The 19,406-nt window shown below is 46.6% G+C and overlaps 1 protein-coding gene across 3 annotated transcripts in view; it reads right to left on the reverse strand.

The window, feature by feature from the left end:
* Window positions 1–19,406, reverse strand: part of ARHGAP22 (Rho GTPase activating protein 22) — a 225,339-nt gene that overhangs the window by 142,638 nt on the left and 63,295 nt on the right. Inside the window, exon 1 of one of the 3 annotated variants that reach the window (XM_034777443.1) lies at window positions 18,876–19,225. The exons of the other annotated variants lie outside the window; for them this stretch is intronic. Coding sequence (XP_034633334.1) covers window positions 18,876–18,927 — 52 coding nt within the window. The 5' untranslated portion in view covers window positions 18,928–19,225. Of the gene's footprint in view, window positions 1–18,875; window positions 19,226–19,406 lie in introns of those variants that run through there. 3 annotated transcript variants of the gene reach the window in all.

The following is a 19,406-nucleotide window of genomic DNA, read 5'->3' on the forward strand; positions in this document are numbered from 1 at the left end:
GGGGGGCGTCCGGGGGGGGGGGTCGGGGGCGGGGGCCGGGGCGGGGGGGCCGGTCGGGGTGCGGGGAGCCGGGGGGGAGGGGTGTGCGCCGGGCCGCCCGGGGTGGTTGGCCGGGGCCGCACCTCCTCCCCCCATGCCCCCCCCCCATACCTGCTTCAGGCTTCCCGCGAATTAAATGTTCGCGGGAAGCAGGGGAGGGGGGGCGGAGACTTTGGGGGGGGCGGAGTTGGGGCAGGGGCGGGGCTGGGGGCGGGGCCCCGGAGTGTCCTCCATTTGGAGGCACAAAATATGGTAACCCTAAGGATAACCCAGAGCCTAATGTACCTTTCTCTCTTGGTCCGAGGCTTAAACGACTTGCAAATCTTGCAGTGACCACTGAGATGAGTTTCCTCCAAAAAGCATAGACAGTCCACGTGTGGATCACTCAGTGGCATAGATCATCTACAAGTGTCGCATGACTTAAAACGCGGGGCATGCAGGGTCGGTGCTACCATTAAGACAAACTAGGCGGTTGCCTAGGGCGCTAAGATTTGGGGGCACCAAGATTTGGGGGCACCAAAAAGCAGTGCCCCCAATTTTTTTTACAGCATTCCTACGCCCCCTCCTGCAGCACGCGGTCGCCGCTCCACTTCTCCCGCCTCCCAGGGTTGCAGTGCCAATCAGCTGTTTGGCGCCGCAAGCCTGGGAGGGGAGAAGAATTAGAACGGGGGCAGCGTGCTCGGGGAGGAGGCAGAGCAGAGGTGATCTGAGGTGGGGAGCTGCTGCATGGCTCTCCAGGCTGAGGGGGTGGGGAGCTGCCGTGGGGGTGCCTCAGGGCTGGGGGGGGAGAGCTGCCACAGGGCTCCCCACCCCAGCTCACCTCTGCTACGCCCCCTACCCGAGCACGCCGTCGCTGCTCCATTTCTCCTGCCTCCCAGGCTTGTGGCGCCAATCAGCTGCCGCGGCGGGGGGGCCCTCAGGGTGGGGGGGTGGAGGGGAGCTGCCACAGGGCTGGGGGGAGGGGGAGGGCACAAGGTGGAAGTTTCGCCTAGGGTGCAGGGCTCTAGCTAAACTAAACTAACTAAACAACTAACTAGCTACAGGTACCATACACTGAATGAACAAGCAGTTTCGGGGACGAGCTTCAGCAAAGCTGGAGAAGAGCAGTTCCGAAGCACCTTCACTGGCAACAAGAAGGAACTGAGGGTGGGGGGAGCACGCAGCGCCCCTTGTACCGTGCCATGCAGGTGCCACTCCAGGGGTCCTTGGGGTGCTCCCCTACAGATACTGCTAGAAGAAAAACTTCCGGCACCTGTGCACGTGGCGAGCACGCACACCTACTGTGGAATACACATGAGCAATCACTCAAAGAAGAAACAGGACTTTGTGCATATTTTTTTAACAAATCACATTACACTAAGAACAGACCCAGCTCCATTCACCAATTTTTCACCCTAATAGAAACAACCCTGCAAGGCCTCAAATTTTGGCTAGCTATTTGAGCCAAAAGGCAACTCTAAAGTTTACAATAGCTTTCTAGGATGTGATCACACATTCTTTCTCTAATACAATATCATGCACTTTTTTCTACAGCCTCAGATGCACACTTGTAGCTCATAATTTTTTCCCCATTCCTCTGCATTTACACTAATTTCATTGTCCTACTGATTCAAGTACATCGCTACTGGCTTAGGGCCAGACCCTTGGAGCTACTGGCCACAAGCCACTCTTGTTTGCTTTAGTGACATTTTCAGATGCTCAGCTCCTCTCAGAATTTGATCCTTAGACATTTGATATGGTTGGTTCTCTGCTTTCTAGGATCTGCGTTGCAAAGATTTCCTCCGCGCCCACGTACTGTACAGATAAGAGGGCATTTTTTTCCCACAGGCAGAAAGACACACCACTGAAATGTTGTTTATTATGCTGGTATCTTGGAAGAACTAAACACACAGCACCATTTAACCCCTAAGCACCTTAAACACACCACAGAGTCTCAGCCAAGCACTCTATTCAGCTCCTTACCTTACCCTATGCATAGAAAACCTCACATCTTTAAGTTCCTATGGACAGGGGTGGCCAACCTGTGGCTCTGGAGCCACATGCGGCTCTTCAGAAGTTAATATGTGGCTCCTTGTATAGGCACCAACTCCGGGGCTGGAGCTACAGGCGCCAACGTTCTAATGTGCCGGGGGGGAAGGGCCGGCTCCAGGCATGAGCTTACCAAGCAGGTGCTTGGGGCGGCCACACCAGAGAGGGGGGGCACGTCCGGCTCTTCGGCGGTGGGTCCCTCACTCCAGCTCTTCGAATGACCTCCTGTCGAAGTGCTGCAGATCACGATCGCGGCTTTTTTGTTTGTTTGTTTTTTGTTTTGCGGGGGGGGGGGGGGTGGCTGCTTGGGGTGGCAAAAACCCTGGAGCCAGCCCTGCCAGGGGGTGCTCACTGCTCAACCCCTGGCTCTGCCATAGGCACTACCCCCACTCCACCTCTTCCCACCCCCTCCCCTAAGCCTGCCGTGCCCTCACTCATTCCCCCCTCCCTCCCAGAGCCTCCTGCATGCCACGAAACAGCTGATCGGGAGGTGCGGGGAGGGGGAGGAGGAGGGAGGCACTGATTGGTGGGTGGGAGGCGCTGGGAGCAGGGGGGGAACTGATGGGGGGCTTCTGACATATTACTGTGGCTCTTTCACAATGTACATTGGTAAATTCTGGCTCCTTCTCAGGCTCAGGTTGGCCATCCCTGCTATGGACCTTTCGAGTTGGCTCCCAATGCCTTTTTGTACCATTGTTCACTACACAGCTAAATTGGCTAATTGCACACATGAGCAGCAATGTCTTCCTTAGGGCCCCAATCCAACTCATGGGATTCAATGGAAAGGTTCCCACTGATTTAAATGGGACCCAGACCCCAGACACTCACTTTATGAGCTAATTAATATCACCTGTGTAAAATGCAGTGCACTACATGATTTTTTCAACAGGTCACAATTCTCAGATCGAACCCAGTTTATACCAGGAAAATTAGATGAATTTCTCTCAAATGAAGGCTGATTCCCTTCCAGACCTCAGCTTTCCACTCCCACTCATTCCTGCGCCGGAGCCATTCAAAACACAGTCATAAGAATGTTTGTAATAACAGAAAAAGTATTTTAATTGTCATTCTCCTCATGTTCTCAAAAGGAGAGAGTGATTTTGCTCAGACTTCCAGAAACCACCCCACGAATTCACCTCTGGGCAGAGACCATACCTAGAAAATATTTGCTCAGAAGGTGAGCAATTCAGAAAGTTAGGAATGGCTGAAAACAGGGAGTTCGAATGGAAACTGTTATGCAGCCTTAGCTATACTCTCATGGCCACTCTAATACTTCACTGTATATGCTTACTACAGTACTTTATGCTATATTGCAAAGTACCTACAAATACTGCATGGTATGCCATTCTCTATTGGCTCTAAATATGATAAATCTCTTTGATATGCTGTATATTTCCTAACACACTATCTGATAGTAATGCCAAATAGCGTTATATCCTACATATTATACCCTATCTAGCCATATTGCACAGGACCTCACAGACAGATATCCATATATATTAGGTATGTCTAGGGTCCTCATTATCGTAGTACCTGAGCGCCTCATAGTCTTTAATGTATTCAGCCATTCACAACATGCCTGGGAGGTAGGGTTGTGCTATTATCCCCATTTTACCAATGGGAAAACTGAAACACAGGGTGACTAAGTGACTTTCCCAAGGTCACATGGGAAGTCGGTGGCAGAGCAAGGAATTGAAGCGGTCTCTCTCTTAAGTCCTAAGCTAGTGTCTTAAGCACTGGATTATTCTTCCTCTGTTGCAATGTTTCATGGCATCTGAAATACTCTGACCACTCTGCACGGTATCTGAGTGGCAGTAATTTGGGGGTGCAGGAACTGATTGTATTGTCTCTGGCATTTCTTGAAGAGGCAGCACTTTGCTAAGGGGCCACTATCTCTATGCGAATAACCTATTAAAATAGGCCTGTCCACTGAAAAGGTAGCAGTGACTGTGAGGGTAATTAAACACCTTCCCCCACCAACTGCGTTTTTTATGTTCTGCTGAGCCCCTCTGGCAACGAGAATGTGCTGAGGCTGAGGCTAGCCAATTGCATGGATCTGGAAAAACTTGAGTCCTGCCACCCAGGAAACAGACAACACTAAATAGATTTCGGGGTGGATTCTATAACATAGGCACTTTCTCTCCCAACCCCCTAACTCAGGCAGCAGCACCCAAGATGCTGTCCCTTTGGGCTTCTTTCACATTGTTTATAAAGCTGTTGGAGATCAGATGGTATCAGTCAGTCTAGCGCTAGGGCATTCTGAGCAAACATTGGGCCAGACATGAGCTCCTCCTCCATTACAAGGAGGTGAAGGTTGTCCCTTATACAGCTAGAAGGAAAAATTCCCTTTCCATAGACTTCAACAGTGAGCTCAGTGTCACAAGGCATTAATAATCTCCCAACAGAACTACAGCACTCTTTTTATAGGTTTGTTAGAACAGAGTTAATTCACAAGGAGACACATGGCTGGTCTCATTCGTTTCTAAGCTCTGGGTCAGTTTCACCTGCACAGCCAATCAGCCCTCAAATACAGCACAACTGGACTATTCATTCCCACTCCTAGAGGCTGGTGAGTCTGACCAAGTTGGCACACATGATCTCCACAGCAGAGCCCATGGGTGAATCTGCACAGCATGGAGGAAGAGATCACAATGGGCAGGATCACCTACGACTACTGACAAAATCCCCCGACACTCAAGAACCCTCTCCTCTTGCTCAGCTCTGCCTTAATTTCTGGCTAAGATGTCGAACCCCTCCTGCGCCCAATATAAGCCCCTTATCTGTGAGATTCAATTAGAAGCAAGATGTCACGGCCGCCTACTCTATGGGACATCAGGGGCAGTTCAGCCAAGCAGTAGAGAGCTGTCTCCATTCATTTGCATACTGCAACCCTCTTGGTTAAAATACTGTTTGAGTTGTTTCTTGCCCTCCAATAAACTCCTATTTTTCTGACTACAAAGCAATGGCAGAGAGGTGAAATCTCACATCCTGAGACCACCTGAGTTGTGAAGTTTGACTTTCTGGCTGTTGGGTTGTTACGGTGTCTGTTTCACTACCTGGGCTGAGTGAGGGGCAGAAATTAAACAGACTACAGAGGTGGTGAAAAGTCCACTGGATTTGTAGTAGCCTTTCAGACTGAATCATCTAAAATACCTTTGATTACTAGGGAGAGGACTAAACTAAAACCTAAACAATTCCTAAACTCTCCTGTGCCATGGTGGCTATTAAAAAAAATTGCCAATCGTTAGCCTGCTGACACACTGATATGCCTGTCATGTTGACCAGTATTGTCTCCTTGTTTCCTTGTACTCCCCCATCAGTCTGTTTGTGTCCAGATGCTGTCTCTTGTCTTACACTTGGATTGTCAGCTCTTGGCAGCAGGGACTCTGTGTTTGGATAGCACCTAGCACAATGGGGTGCTGGTCCATGCCTGTGGCTCCTACAAATTACCATGAACACCAACAAATAAACAGCAACTGCGAATTTAGGAAAGATTTGGATTTGCAACTGGTCCAAACTTCTTGGTTAACTGAATTCTCAATAACAAGCCAAACCAACACCCCAAATCTCATCTCACCCAAACTGTGGAAAACATCTCACTCATAAACTCATCTCTCTTCATAACATTTCTATTAATTATTTTATGGTTCTTAGATACCAAAGTGATCGCACCTTAGAACTACCTAAGAGAGAGGCACAAATACTGTAGATAGTTTTTAAAACATGTGACTTTTCTTCCGGCTTAACCTTTATGCTTTGTGAGACAAAATTACAGTCAGACAATGGTATAAGATAGTTTATTATCCCAGCAATAAACAAAATGTTCAACAAGCAGTTTAAACAAAAAGGAATTAGTCCTACCACTGAACTCAGTCAACATAACTGATCTGAAAAGCCCTTTTGCTTATGGCAGCTGTTAACAGCAATGTGATCACCTACAGCAGATGGAAGCAATCCAGCGTTAACGTCTGAACCAAGGATAAAATATTAATTACAGTGAAACCAGTTGATAACAACAATACAGCTGTTGTCAACATATGCCACAGAGGAGCGTTAATCCCTCCAAGTCCGAGAACATGTTCCAGCACAGGTTCTAAGAAGAGAGACACTGAATCAGAGACTATAGGGGTGGAACTCACCTCATAAATCATCTTGTGCAATTCCCCCTCCTCCTACCCCAATGGATAAGTACAGGATCCTTCCCTGCAATGCTTCTCCAGTCCTGTTGTAAGTGTGCCAAGCAATGGAGCTTCCAAAGGACTTCTCCAGTCGAACAAATCTCACCACCAGGAATTTCTTTACGATATTCAGCCAACATAGTCCTTTATCAATTACATCCCATTAGGATTAATTCTAGTCCATCATATCACCCTAGAGCAACTCCTTTCGCTCCATAGCTTTTACACTCTTCACACAGCTATATAGAGTTAGTCTCCCCCACTTTAATTATCACTGTGGCAAGGGGTGTAATTTAGTTTGGTTGAGATTTGGTTGAGGAATATTTAGTTCTTTAAATCCATCTTGGTCACCAACTCTGTATTTGTTTATGATAGGGCTCACCAGGGCTAGGAGTCTTCCAGATAGAAAAGGTGGCACAATCTTGGCCTTAACCTTAAGGCATAACCCCTGCCTTGTGGCTAAGGGTTGGTCTACACTAGGGGGGGAATCGATCCAAGATACGCAACTTCAGCTACGCGAATAGCGTAGCTGAAGTCCAAGTATCTTGGATCGAATTACCTGGGGTCCACACGGCGCAGGATCGACGGCCGCGGCTCCCCCGTCGACTGCGCTACCGCCGCTCGCTCTGGTGGAGTTCTGGAGTCGATGATGAGCGCGTTCAGGGATCGATATATCGCGTCTTAACGAGACTCAATATATCGATCCCGGATAAATCGATTGCTACCCACCGATATGGCGGGTAGTGAAGACGTACCCTAAGGCATTAGTTGGAGACATGGGGCAGGGATCACTAGCAGGAGGGTCTCAGCCGATTGAAGTCACTAAAACACAGGACTGGGGACTTCAACGGTAGAGTACAGGGAAGGGTCTAGCGGCCTGCGGCATGCAGGGGGTCAGACCAGATGATCATAATGGTCCCTTCTGACCTTAATGTCTATGAGTCTATGAGACCTGGGTTCATTCCTGGCTCTGCCACAGACTACCTGGGTCATATTAACCAAGTCACTTAGGGTTTGCCTATACCTGAAAATTAATCCAGCATAAAGCAGGGCGTGAATTAAACGTGGATTAACTATTGCTGATTAACTCCATGTGTGGATGCTCTTATTCCAGAGTCAGAGTGCTTTATTTCAAATTAACTTAAAGCAGAAAAAGGCACTCTTACTCTGGAATGAGGCTGTCCTTATGTGACAGAGATGGTAATTTCCTGCAAATCCTTGGGAGACATTGAATTAAGTTTAAGTATCTTTGGGATCTATTGTTTTAAATGAATGATTTATGTATGACTGTGTCCCACTCCAGGAGGGAGGGCTACCACCGCTCCTTCAGGAATTGAAAGCAGTGTGTGTGTGTGTGGTGGGGGGGTAATTGAGGCAAATCAGCCAGGTTGTAACCCACCAGACAGGTATCACACGACCTGGAGAGGCTTGCATATACTAGGTTCTCCAGAGACCAGCAGACAAAGAAAGGACTTTGGGATAAACAGTCTGAGTTTAAACTGACTCAGGCTCCGCTTTCTGATCCAGCACACAGACAAGACCTTCTGTCCAGGAGCCTTAGGGAAGGGTTGGAAGGACTGACACCTGCCAGCACCTGAGGTTGGAATGGGGTGATTACCAGTGAGCTTATTAGCATGCTTATAGGTTCTTTTATTGTTTTTAATATGTTTTCTCTGTCCTGCTTTCACCTTAAGAACAAACGTGCTTGCTTAGAAAGAGCTGTGGGGTAACTTATAAGTACTGGCAATTAACCTGGTCATAGCCTCTGGAGAGAGCAAAGCACAGGCGCTGGCCTTGTAGGCAGCCTGGCTTGTGGGGGAATTCACAGTGTAGGCAGGGAACTGTGCAGCCTGGACAAAACTCAAGTCAGGAGGGAGAGGGATGTGGTCTCTACCCGAGAGAAGTGATGGCTGAGGAGCCGTCAGCCTAGAGTGGGTGACCTTGGTAGACCACAGAGGGGGAATACAGGGGCAGTTGCCCTTCACTGTGACACCATATATGGAGTTAATCAGGAACAGCTAGTCCAGATTTACTCCCCTTGTAGACAAGCCCCGAGTTTTTCCTGAGCCTTGCATAATCCTAGTATAAAATGGGGACAATAGCATTTCCTTTCTCCCATCCTTTGTCTGTCTTGTCTACTCAGACAGTAAAATCTTCAGGGCAGGTCTGTTTCTTACTATGCATCCATGCAGTGCCTGGCACAGTGGGGCTCGGATTTCAGCTGGGGCCTCTAGGAGGCTACTGTAATACAAATAATAAGCAATAATGTAATCAACACAGCACAAGATACAGCTATCCAGACAGTCCCTGCCCGGGGCAGTTATTCAGTCCTTCTCAGCAAGTCCAGTCAAGCCAATGACATTTAAAGACACACCAGACACATTTGGCCATAACAAACCTTCACCCCACACTCACCATGACTCTTACGAGTTTTGCTGATCCCTGTAGGCATATGCTTCGATTCAAAGAGACATTTTATTAAAGGGGTTTTCTGGATGAATGGGGGTGTGAAGGGGTTAATATTGCAATATAGCTTAGTCCTTCCTCCCATTGCTGTGTCAAGCTCTTATCGGACTGAGTTTATCCATTTGAAATGTAAACTCCAAACAGTGTGACCCTGACTGTCCCCAAAATACAAAAAGGGAGTTATCTAGGCTAGGTTGATGCTAGAGTGCAAACTAAAACAGGAATTAGGTATGGGGTGGGGGATTAATTTCTATCAAGACTTCTTTCATGTAGCACAACTTTTTATATCTGTGACCTAGAGAAAAATTAATGGTAGGCAGAGATGCATCAATTCTGGAACTTCAAATCCCATAATATTAAAGTGTGTTTAAATCTGAAAATTATTTATTTAAAGAATTTTTTGGCCAATAACAAAGATTAAAATGAGAACCCTTGCAACTACATGGTCACTAGGAGCAGTGCACTCAAGTGAACAGAGCAGTGCAAGAGGACTCTAGAGACCTGGGCTCTACATTTCCCCTCTCCGTGCCTCAGTTTCCCCATCTGTAAAATGGGGATAATGATACTGACCTCCCTTGTAAAGCACTTGGCGATCTACTGATGAAAAGGGACATATAAGAGCTAGGTATTATTATATTTAGAGTAACAGTGTAATTTTGGTTTCAGAGTAGCAGCCGTGTTAGTCTGTATCCGCAAAAAGAACAGGAGTACTTGTGGCACCTTAGAGACTAACAAATTTATTAGAGCATAAGCTTTCGTGGACTATAACCCACTTCTTCGGATGCATACAGAGTGGAATAAATATTGAGGAGATATATATACACACATACAGAGAGCATGAACAGGTGGGAGTTGTCTTACCAACTCTGAGAGACTAATTAAGTAAGAGAAAAAAAACTTTTTTTGCATCTTCTGGCTCCCTAGATTCCCTAGCGTCTCATTTAGCTATGGGAGCAGGGGGTTTGCAGGACTAGCAGGGGGGTTTGCCATATACAGACCTGTAATGTGATTTCATTTGATGTGAACAGGTCCACAGAATAATCCTATTTTCAAAGGGGAGAAAAGATCTTTGTTTCAGAAAGTCTTTACATGGTACATTTAACTGATTGATGCATTTATATTAGTGTGTACCCGGGTGTGAGTTCTGACTGTAGATAATACAAGATTTGGCTTATGCCAGGATGCCTTTAAAATCAGGATACAATTAGGAGATTTGGGTAAGTAGACACTATATCAAAACTACAGAAAATGATAGAAAGAGATGAGAGAACAGAATCTTCAATTTTTTTTTTAAACTATTTTGTCAGAAATAATACATTCAGAAAGGGAAAGATGGCAGCACGGATACACCTCTCACCTTACCTCCATTTAGGTAACTTTCCTGCGGCAAAGAAAAGATATGGTAATAGAATGAAGAAGAGCATACATGAGCCACTCTCTAGGGAGAACCTGAAATCAGATCAGATACTAAGTAAAGTCCATGAGCTGTAACCACTTAAACAAGCCAGAGGTCATGGATTTGGTTTAAGTTATGAAGTCTTCAGGTGTTAAGTTCAGTTGTACAAGGGGTTAAACACAGAAGGCCATAAAAGGCAGTTCATTCAAGGGGCACGTAGGCTGCCTGTTTGCCAAAGGAAGCTGGTGTCCAAGTGTCTCAGCCAAGCCAAGTAGCTAGTGTATCCTCATTGTCCTTGCCTGATTGCTCCCACATATCCCCGCCTCCCTTTTCTCCTTCACATTGGTGCCTGCTTGTACACCGCCTGCGGCTGACTGCTTTACTTGATCTCAGCAGCCTGCCATTGCTCTCTGCCTCATATAACACCTCTGGGGTGACTAGATAGCAAGTGTGAAAAATCAGGGGACCCCTTACCCTGCTGCCACCTATGCAGCATACCCAGAGATGCACATTTTCGGTGCAATCCTACAAGATGACCAGTGACCTTCACTACCACTGATATCAGTGATAGTTGATAGTACTCAGCACTCGACTCTCTCAAAAATGTGTTTTATTTTCTGTGAAAAAAATCCAAACTCCTAAAAAGAAAAAAAATCAAACTTTTTGCAGGTGGTTTCTCTCAGAAAAACAAAAATGATTTTTCAGTTTTCACCAACCAGAAACTGAAAAAAAGATGTTTTTAATCAGAAATCCATTTTTCATTCAAAAAAAAAAAAAAAGTGTTAAGGAAAAATCTCTGACCAGCTTTCCTCAGCAAGCACCCAGACTCAATCTTAGAATGCACACAGGGACTGAGCAAAAGCCTGAACACGTGAGCAACTATGCAATGCCTTTGAAATGATATTGGTTAATTTCCTTCCTCTTTGGTGCATAAGGGATTGAGCCCATGAAGGTTAATGGTACTTCTGTATCCTATTGATATAGGAACAGCTTCACTTGCCTCAGGACAAAAGGACAGCGTTTGCTTTTGTGGAAACAAACTAAATCACAGATGGGATTTCCAGACTACAGTTAAAACTGCACCAACTGTAGTCTGGATTCATTATTAATCAGAGCTGCTCAAGTGTTTCCAAATTTTTAGTTAAATTTTTTATTTCAATTACAAAAAGGGGGTGGAAATGAATTTTTCACAAAAAAATCCTGGAACTTCATCCCTTTTGGACCAGTTCTATTATTAACTACAAGGAAAAAAATAATCAAAGGATGCAGGGCTAGCCACCAAGCCACGTTAAGGACTGTGCAGTCTCATCTCGGCTGCTTTAGAGTGATCCTCTTTCTCTAACCAATGGCTCTCTCAATTCAGGCTCAATCTAGGAATAAATTCCATGCCCCATATTATACAGGAGGTCAAACTAGGGACCATCTGGTTCTATACTTGTACAGCACCTGGCCCATGACTGGAACCCCTAGATATGATGGTAATACAAATAATAAACAATAATAATAGATGATCATAGTATCCCTTCTAGCCTTAAAATCTACAGCCAAATTGTGGTAACTGTTATTATGACGAGGATGAGGAACTGGGCCGACACCCACCAGCTCATTTGGCCCTCGGCCACTGAACCCAGGCTCTCTGATGGTAATAATCTGCTCACGGCTGACCTGGAGCCTAGAGATGAATGGCTCCGAACCCCATTGCCAATTCAGCTCTTTGGCTAGGCACCAGCCTGGCAGGACGGAGGTGCTTCCTAGCTATGATACAGTTTTTACTTCTCAGTGAGAGCCTCTTAACAGGAAATGATTAATTGTGTAGTAGTTTGATCTGAAGCGGCTGGATGAGACGATAAGGGCTGCCATGGCAAAACTTGTACAGGTAAACAAACACATTGGTCCGTTCCCATAAGCCATCCAGAGCCCCACGGCTGCCATTGTATATTCATTAGCTGCTGAGATGAAGGTAATCACTTTACATACCAGCACAGGACGTGCATGCCTGCTTTAGGAAAGGTACCTGGCTGTAGAAAAGTGCTTCAGTCCTATTAAACATCAAAGGAAAATGTAACGCCTCCTATGAAAGAAGTGAGATTGCAGCATGATAGAGACGCACACCTACCCAAAGAAACACGGTCCACTGGCTGACTGTCTGAACCCAAACAGCTAGAAGTGTGCTATCATTCATCCCACGGCTCTGCACAACCTCTCCATGGGGGAGCCAAAGAGTGAAATGACAGTCAGTAACCATGCCACAGTTCTGTTTGCCAGACATATTTTTGGGGGTTAAGACTTTTTTTTTTAAATAAGAACTATGCAAACTGGAAAAAAAATCTGGAAAATAATGAGAAAAAAAGTGAAAATAAAAGAGAGTGAGCAAGAGAGAGACTTCTCCCAGTTTGTGATTCTTAGGAACACTCCATTCTTTAACTCACAGAGGTAGTATTATGAGACCCAACTCAGTGTGTGTAAAGTGCTTTGACATCCTCGGCTGGGCTAGGTTAAATGAAGCTTAAAATATTTATTATCAATAAATGTATTTGCTAAATAACATCTTCCCTGGTTTTCTTGTCTGCTCTGTTACAGCAGAAGCTCCCCTATTCTTTGGATGGGCCAATCAATTCTTTTAATGGCTTTCCCCACTCAACTCTCCACATCAGATCACAGCTGGAACACCAGCTAGCAGTAATATTTCAAATAAAACCCCTCACTGTTAATAAAATCTCTCACTATGCTCACTGGACTTCGGACCTTCTTAAGCACAGGATCCAACCACAAAACACTCAATGGCAATCAGCAGCCACTCTGACGCCAGATAAAATCTAACAGGCAAACGGCAGCTGGCTGCGAACTTGGAAGGTCTGGGCTTATGTTTGCCTGAGCTTGGAATTCGTAATAACCAGTTCATTGAGGTTTGATTTTTATGGCACTGAATGCACTATAGATCTCTTTGCAGAGTTAACTCAAACAGGGCAAATTGATGGCCAAGTTAATGGTGGCAAAGGGAATATTTGTTAATCTTCACAGTTATATTGCCCTATTGGAAAGTCACTAACAGGAAAATATCTGCAAACCAATAACAGGAGCATTTCTCTATAGCTGTTCAAAGGGAACAACAACTGATGTCAAAAAAATCAAGGACAAAAAAAGGAAGGAATACAATTAAATTAAAATGAATAAGCCTGGTTTAGGGGACTTGGCAAGGGGTCTGGTCACTTTCACCTACAAGCTGCATGTCAGAAGCTGACACAGGCTAGCAGTGACTGCAAGCAGCTGGAGGGTGACCTTTCTCTACAGTTTCATTCCAATTCCTAGCAGTCACTGTCCCTCATCCCCAAAAAGTCTCATCACCTTTACTGACAGTCACGGCCAAGATGTCTAAGCACTGGACTGATGACTCCTCCATGTCAAGCACACGGTTTCAGTGAGCATACAGCATAGATGCAGTGCGACTGCCAGTGAATCTAGCACCTTTCACCAGCATGGCAAACCCAATCATGTAACCATTGCTGAAAATGCTGTTGGCCTTTCTTTGTCACTTATTTTTATCTCTTAACTGTTCTGATGAAGATGTTGCTACTCAAGCATTACCATTTCAGATTAAGTGGACTTCTTGGTTACTTAGGTCTCTCTCCTGCTGATGGGCAAGACAAGCACACCACATCTGTTTGCATGGGCTCAAAATTCTTTCTACACTAATCTCTCCTAAAACCAATAACGTGGGGCCTTATGTTATGGCCCAGGATGTAGGCAGTCTGGCCTAGTGGTCAGAGCCTGAGTCAGGTCTAGGGGGCAGAGCAGGTGTCCAGGTTGGGGAACGAAGCCAAGGGTCAGCACCAGAGTCAACTGCTGATCATCAGAGCCAGGAATCAAGCCAAAGTCAGAGCGAGGAATGAAAGCTGAGGGTCAAAGCCAAGGTCAGGTATAAAATGCCAGAGCCAAGGCTCAAATTAGAGCCAGAACTGGTAACTGATGGAAGCAAGGTGTAAGAGCAGGACCTGGAGGAGAGGCAAGGATCAGGAATGGCGCAGGACTATGGTGGGAGCAGAAGAGAAAGCATGGGTGAGCCAGGAATCAGGAATAGGGGTGCAGGAAGCAGGCACAAGCAGGGACCAGTGCAGCCACAATAGGAAGCCACCTTGCTGCTCAGAAAGCTTCCTGTGCCTCCTTTTGGATTAAATAGCCTGTTAGGACCAATCAGTGAAGCCAGGTGATCCTTCAATCAGCACTCTGGGGGGTGGGGCCTTGGCTGAGGCTCTAGTCCTATGAGCTTCTTGGCCCAGCAGGTTTTAGCAGACATGGGGTGGAGGCCAGGATGTGGTGGCTGTTTGGGCACTCACTGGCCTGGGTTCATGACCTGGCACATCACACCCTAGATGATCACTCATAGACAGGGAGATCTGTGCTTTGGTCTCCCTCCAGATCATAATCCACTCGCCTGCCAGCGGCTCTGAGGTGCCAGGGACAGACCAAGCTGTTCTTTTTACCAAGGCTGAAGCTGTCAGGATCAGCGCAACAGCCCAAGGTGTGCAACCATCAATGTCTTTGTGTAGTGAGGTGGACTGGCCCTCCCCAGAAACGGAGGAGAAGGATGGCTCCACCCTTTTGTGGGCGGAGTCCTGCCCCTGGCTCCGCCCCCGGAGGCCAGGGGCAGGGCTGGAAGTATAGAGGTGGGACTCGGAGGCTCAGTGGGGACCCAGCCACTGGAGGGGACAGACGCTTCCCCTGAGCTTTTGCGCTGGGAAATGGCAGCAGGCCCACAGAATGCAGACGACTGGCCCGGACTGCCTGGACCGACCTGACCCCAGGGGAAGCAGACAACTGGCCCAGACTACCCGGACCCCGGGATGACCCGACCCCACAGGAGACAGACAGCTAGCCCAGATCACCAGCTGGCCCAACCCCGGCAGACCTTCTGCTGGCAACTAAGGCCCACGCAGAGCACCTTACCTCACCAGACCAGCAAGTACCCGTGGAGGGGGAGTGTGGACATGGCTCTGGGGTAGTAGACCCCTGTTTGGCTGCAATGCTGGCAGAGGGCAAGTCGCGTGTTGCAGCTTGGATCCCTGCTGACGTGGTGGCAGACCCCTCCACCACCCTTAGGGCCCTGGGCCGGGATGCAGTGGAGTGGGAGGGCCTGCGTCTCCCCTGCCATCCAAGAGGTGGGTAGCAGTCTCCCCTTCCCTCAGGCTAGCTGAAGGAAAGCCTGAGGTAATTGACTTTAGGTACAGGCCCAAACTGAGAGACTGTTTCCTGCCCACCTCTGAATCTTGGGTTTATTAATTGCAAGCAGCCCCACCTGAGTGCAGGTTGGAACTGAATAACTTTGCTTACTGCCCGGCTTTGAGACACAGCCTGGGCTCGTTAACTGCCTGCAGCGCCACCTGAGTGCAGGCTCAAGCCAAAGGACTGCAGCTTGCCCTGAGTGAGGAGTTAGACTATGGGCTCTAGTTTGCCACTGCGGCAAGAAGCCGGGTGAAGGACTCCCGGCTCCCCTGAAAGGGGGGGAAGACAACGGAGGTGGGGCAGAGCCGGAGGGCCGTGCCCTGAAGAGGACACCACAGTCCGGGAGTGATGCGGGCCCCCACAGACAGAGGAAACAGCAGAGCAAACAGCAGGTGAAACACCCCCTGCAAAGGGCGTTCCAGAGCTGGACAGAGCTAATTCCCGGAAAAACCAGCAGGAGGCACTGCGATGGTGAGTCCAACCTGTTACACTTGGTCATAAGCCATGCCATCCCTCCTGCATCCACCATCAGGATTGCCAGAGCTCACCAACAAATGGTGCCAGTTAAAGCACACGGGCAAAAGGCCAGAGCAAAGGCAGCCATGCTCTGAAACCACCTGCCAACAGCACAAAGTCTGCCGACAGCCCTGCGCTGCAGCAGCAACAGACCCAAAGAGAACCTCCATGGAAGCTGGTGTGGGAACAGGATGGGGATCAGAAACCCCTCCCCCCCCAGGCAATCTGACTTCAGGGGCAACACATTTGGCTGAGATCGCAAATCCAGGCCCCAGTTCTGCAGCTGAGACCCATCTCTAATATAGATTGAGGTGGAAAATACCCAGCCTCTCTAGCTGCCCATAGATTAGGTTGATATATTACAAAGATTGCACTGGTCTCCAGTTTTATAAAAGCTTGTTTGTCCATAACCAATATTGGGGAAGGAATTTGATTGGGACTTTTTTTTTCCCAAACAGCCTGAAAGAGAGAATTGTTACAGTGGGAAACATTTATATCATAGTAAAAGTGGCATCACATATACTTTCAACATAAAATAACCCGTGGCAGGCACTTTAATGGGCTAAGCTGGAAAGAAAGCCCTGCGATGTCTGTTAGTATGAAGTACTCGTATACTGTATTTTCTGGCCTCTCTGCCTGGCCAGGTGGCTCTGTAGATAAAGAACAGCTTGACTAATGCTGGACTTTCATCTCAATTGGGATAAAAGTCTGTGGTGTTGCCAAGCTTTTCAGGCTTAGTTAATGGTACAGATCTGACACACAAACACTTGACACTTCTGAGCCTAAATGAAGTGTGCGGACTAAAATGTTCTCTTTAGAAAGGGTTTCCCCTTGGGCGGGGAATGCTGTTGAGGGGGCGATGTGGATTAGTGTATTAATCTTCCCCTTTTGAAGACATAGAGCCAGATTCTGATTTCACTTATACCAGTGTAAACTGGAGTAATTTAGGTAAAGTCAATGGAGTGACTCTGGATTTATACCAATATAACTGGGATCAAAGAATTTGGCCTCTGGGTTCAAGCCTCATTCAATCCAAGAATGAAATTAGTAGAACTCCAGAGCCAAAACTCAGGGTTGCTTTGACCTGGGAGGTTGGTTCGGGCCCACCTATAGTGAGGAGCATGATACAGCTCATCCTGGGTCCTCATTTGTGAGCCTCAGCAGAAGGGATAATCAGCTTTGGAGTCATGTTAACCAAGTGTCCGTTGTCTCTGAGTTAAATTAATCAAGGCACATTTATAATCATCTTGATTTGACCCTCGCCACTTCTGAGCTCCCATCCGAGAGAGAGCCCAGGGGGACAAATTACGCCTCATCTAGTTTGGATTAACTCCATTTCAGCATCTACCCCTTTCAAATATAGCTGATTGGATAGATATCACCTCATCATGTGTTCTTCGTTTAGATTTCTTTTTGGTATCAACTTTTATTTATTTGAATGTAGCTCATATCTGCTGATTTATAACTCGCTGGAATAATAAAATTGTATGGAGTGATGGACGTACAGAAGCGATATGTTGCATTAAGGCTGCACCAAACATTCTGTATTTTTTTTTTTTAAAAGATCAAAATCAAACATAATCTGTTTAACACCTTACAACTAAACTTGTGACCCTGAAGGCTAGAGCTCATCAAAGAGTGTATTTTCACTTTCCGGGAAAAGTTTCAAAGAAAATGGACATTTTTTGATTGTCAAAGATTTCCTAGAATGTTTAGGGTTTTTATCAAAAACCTGAAAAAGGTTGGTTTTCGATTGTCAGAAGACATTTTTTTTTATTTTTATTATTTTGTCTAAAATGGAAAAGTTTGTTTTGTGACAACCCCTTCACAAATTATTAATCTTTTTTCAATGAACCCACCAAAAAAATTCAGTGAAATGTGTAATTTTCTTACAAAGGTTTCTGTTTTGTCAAAAAAAAAAAAAAAAAAAGCAGTTTTTATCCCCCAAAATTTTGAGATGAAAAATGTTTGACCACCTGTACTAGCTGTTTAGTTGCCAAATCACATTGTTCTTTCCAATATGTGTTGTAGTTTAATTTGAATACAACTATAGGACCAGTCAGGACTCCTGCTTGGAGAGAGAGCGACAGAGAGTCCAAACTCCTTTGGCTCACCTGCACCCTGAAACTATTCCTAATCCCCTAAAGGTCTTGTTCTTCAGAAAGGATGTAAGTCGCACAGGAAATAAATGGGAACAGATGAGAAACACAGTGCATCAGATGTGACTCCCCGGGGGAACCTTTGTAGTTTATTTGTCAAGTTTCACTTTACATTTGGGAAAAAGAAAAAAGACTGAACTGTATTTTCAATAGAATTCACACCCATAGTGATTTACCATTGTGGCTGTTTAGTAACCATTTTAGAAGTGATCACACCTTTCAAAGGATTTAATGTTCTCAGAAAATAAGGGAAAATGACCCAATTCTCCATTCCACTTTATGCTGCTAAAACCCAAGTCATATCCAACTTATGCTAGGCTACGTAGTACTGGACTAGTAATAAATTGGGGTGACTAGACCTAGTTTCGACCACTTAATGATTTTACTGAACACAGATCGCATGCAGCACTCAGAGTCCGTGAAATGTACATATTGTGCATTGATCACCGATCGACTGAAATCAAAGTGAAATAAACTGAGAGCAGCCATTGCCCCCTGCCCCCACCGTCCTTTCAGCCAGCATCTCCTCATGTAACTGCTTGCTTTGGTTCAGAAGCTGGCATGTAGCAAGGGGCTGCCCTTGCAGCACTGCCACTGAATAGCATTACTCACATAGCTCAGCACGGTGGTAAAAGGGGGGAACAAAAGGAACGACTCTCATTCTGACCGAATCGGACATCAGGACATTAAAACTGAACTTCAGAGATAGGAGCCTTGTCAATGCCAATGTGGCTTAATGAGGCCACAGGGTAGTGCCATTCCAGAAGCAATGATATTCTGCAAAATAACAACCCATGGGGGAGGTGAAGGTGGGGGATGAGGAGGGAGACTTTTCTCTGAAGCCTACAGGGAGGTTTTGAAAGGCAAATTTACCTTTGGGCTCCTGAGAGCGGCCTTTCCAGTCTTTGCAGCAGCACAGCCCCATCTCAGGTGCTGCGTCTCTCCAAGCCTCACAGCCAACAAGTCATCATTATTCCCACGAGACTGCTCCCCATCACGTAGGTACCCCCAGCAGTATCCTAGGCAGCAGGTACCACAGGAAGATGCAAAGGGCCAGAGCTACATCGCTGGCCCCAAATCAAGTCCTCCCGTGCCATCGGCCGATGCTCAGTCATGCTGTTCTCTCTGATCCCCCGGCACGTTTGTAACACTGCTGGCTGGACAGTTTTCCCTGCTTGTTTCCCAACTCGCACCAACCCTCTAAGATGTGCAGCCCAAGCTCGTTCCCTGCCAAGTCCTGCAAACATCCCAAACACAAACAGACCCTGCTAATCAATTTGAGAACTAGCAGATTTGCCTCGGGTCTCCCCTCCTTTATCTCCTATATTTCTGGCTGGCCCTGGTGCATTTCACTGGCTCCTTTGCCTATTAAACTTCCACTGCTTATTAATTATATGCGCCCCT

The sequence above is a fragment of the Trachemys scripta genome, chromosome 7 (assembly GCF_013100865.1).
Source record: "Trachemys scripta elegans isolate TJP31775 chromosome 7, CAS_Tse_1.0, whole genome shotgun sequence".
Classification (NCBI taxonomy): Eukaryota; Metazoa; Chordata; order Testudines; family Emydidae; genus Trachemys; species Trachemys scripta.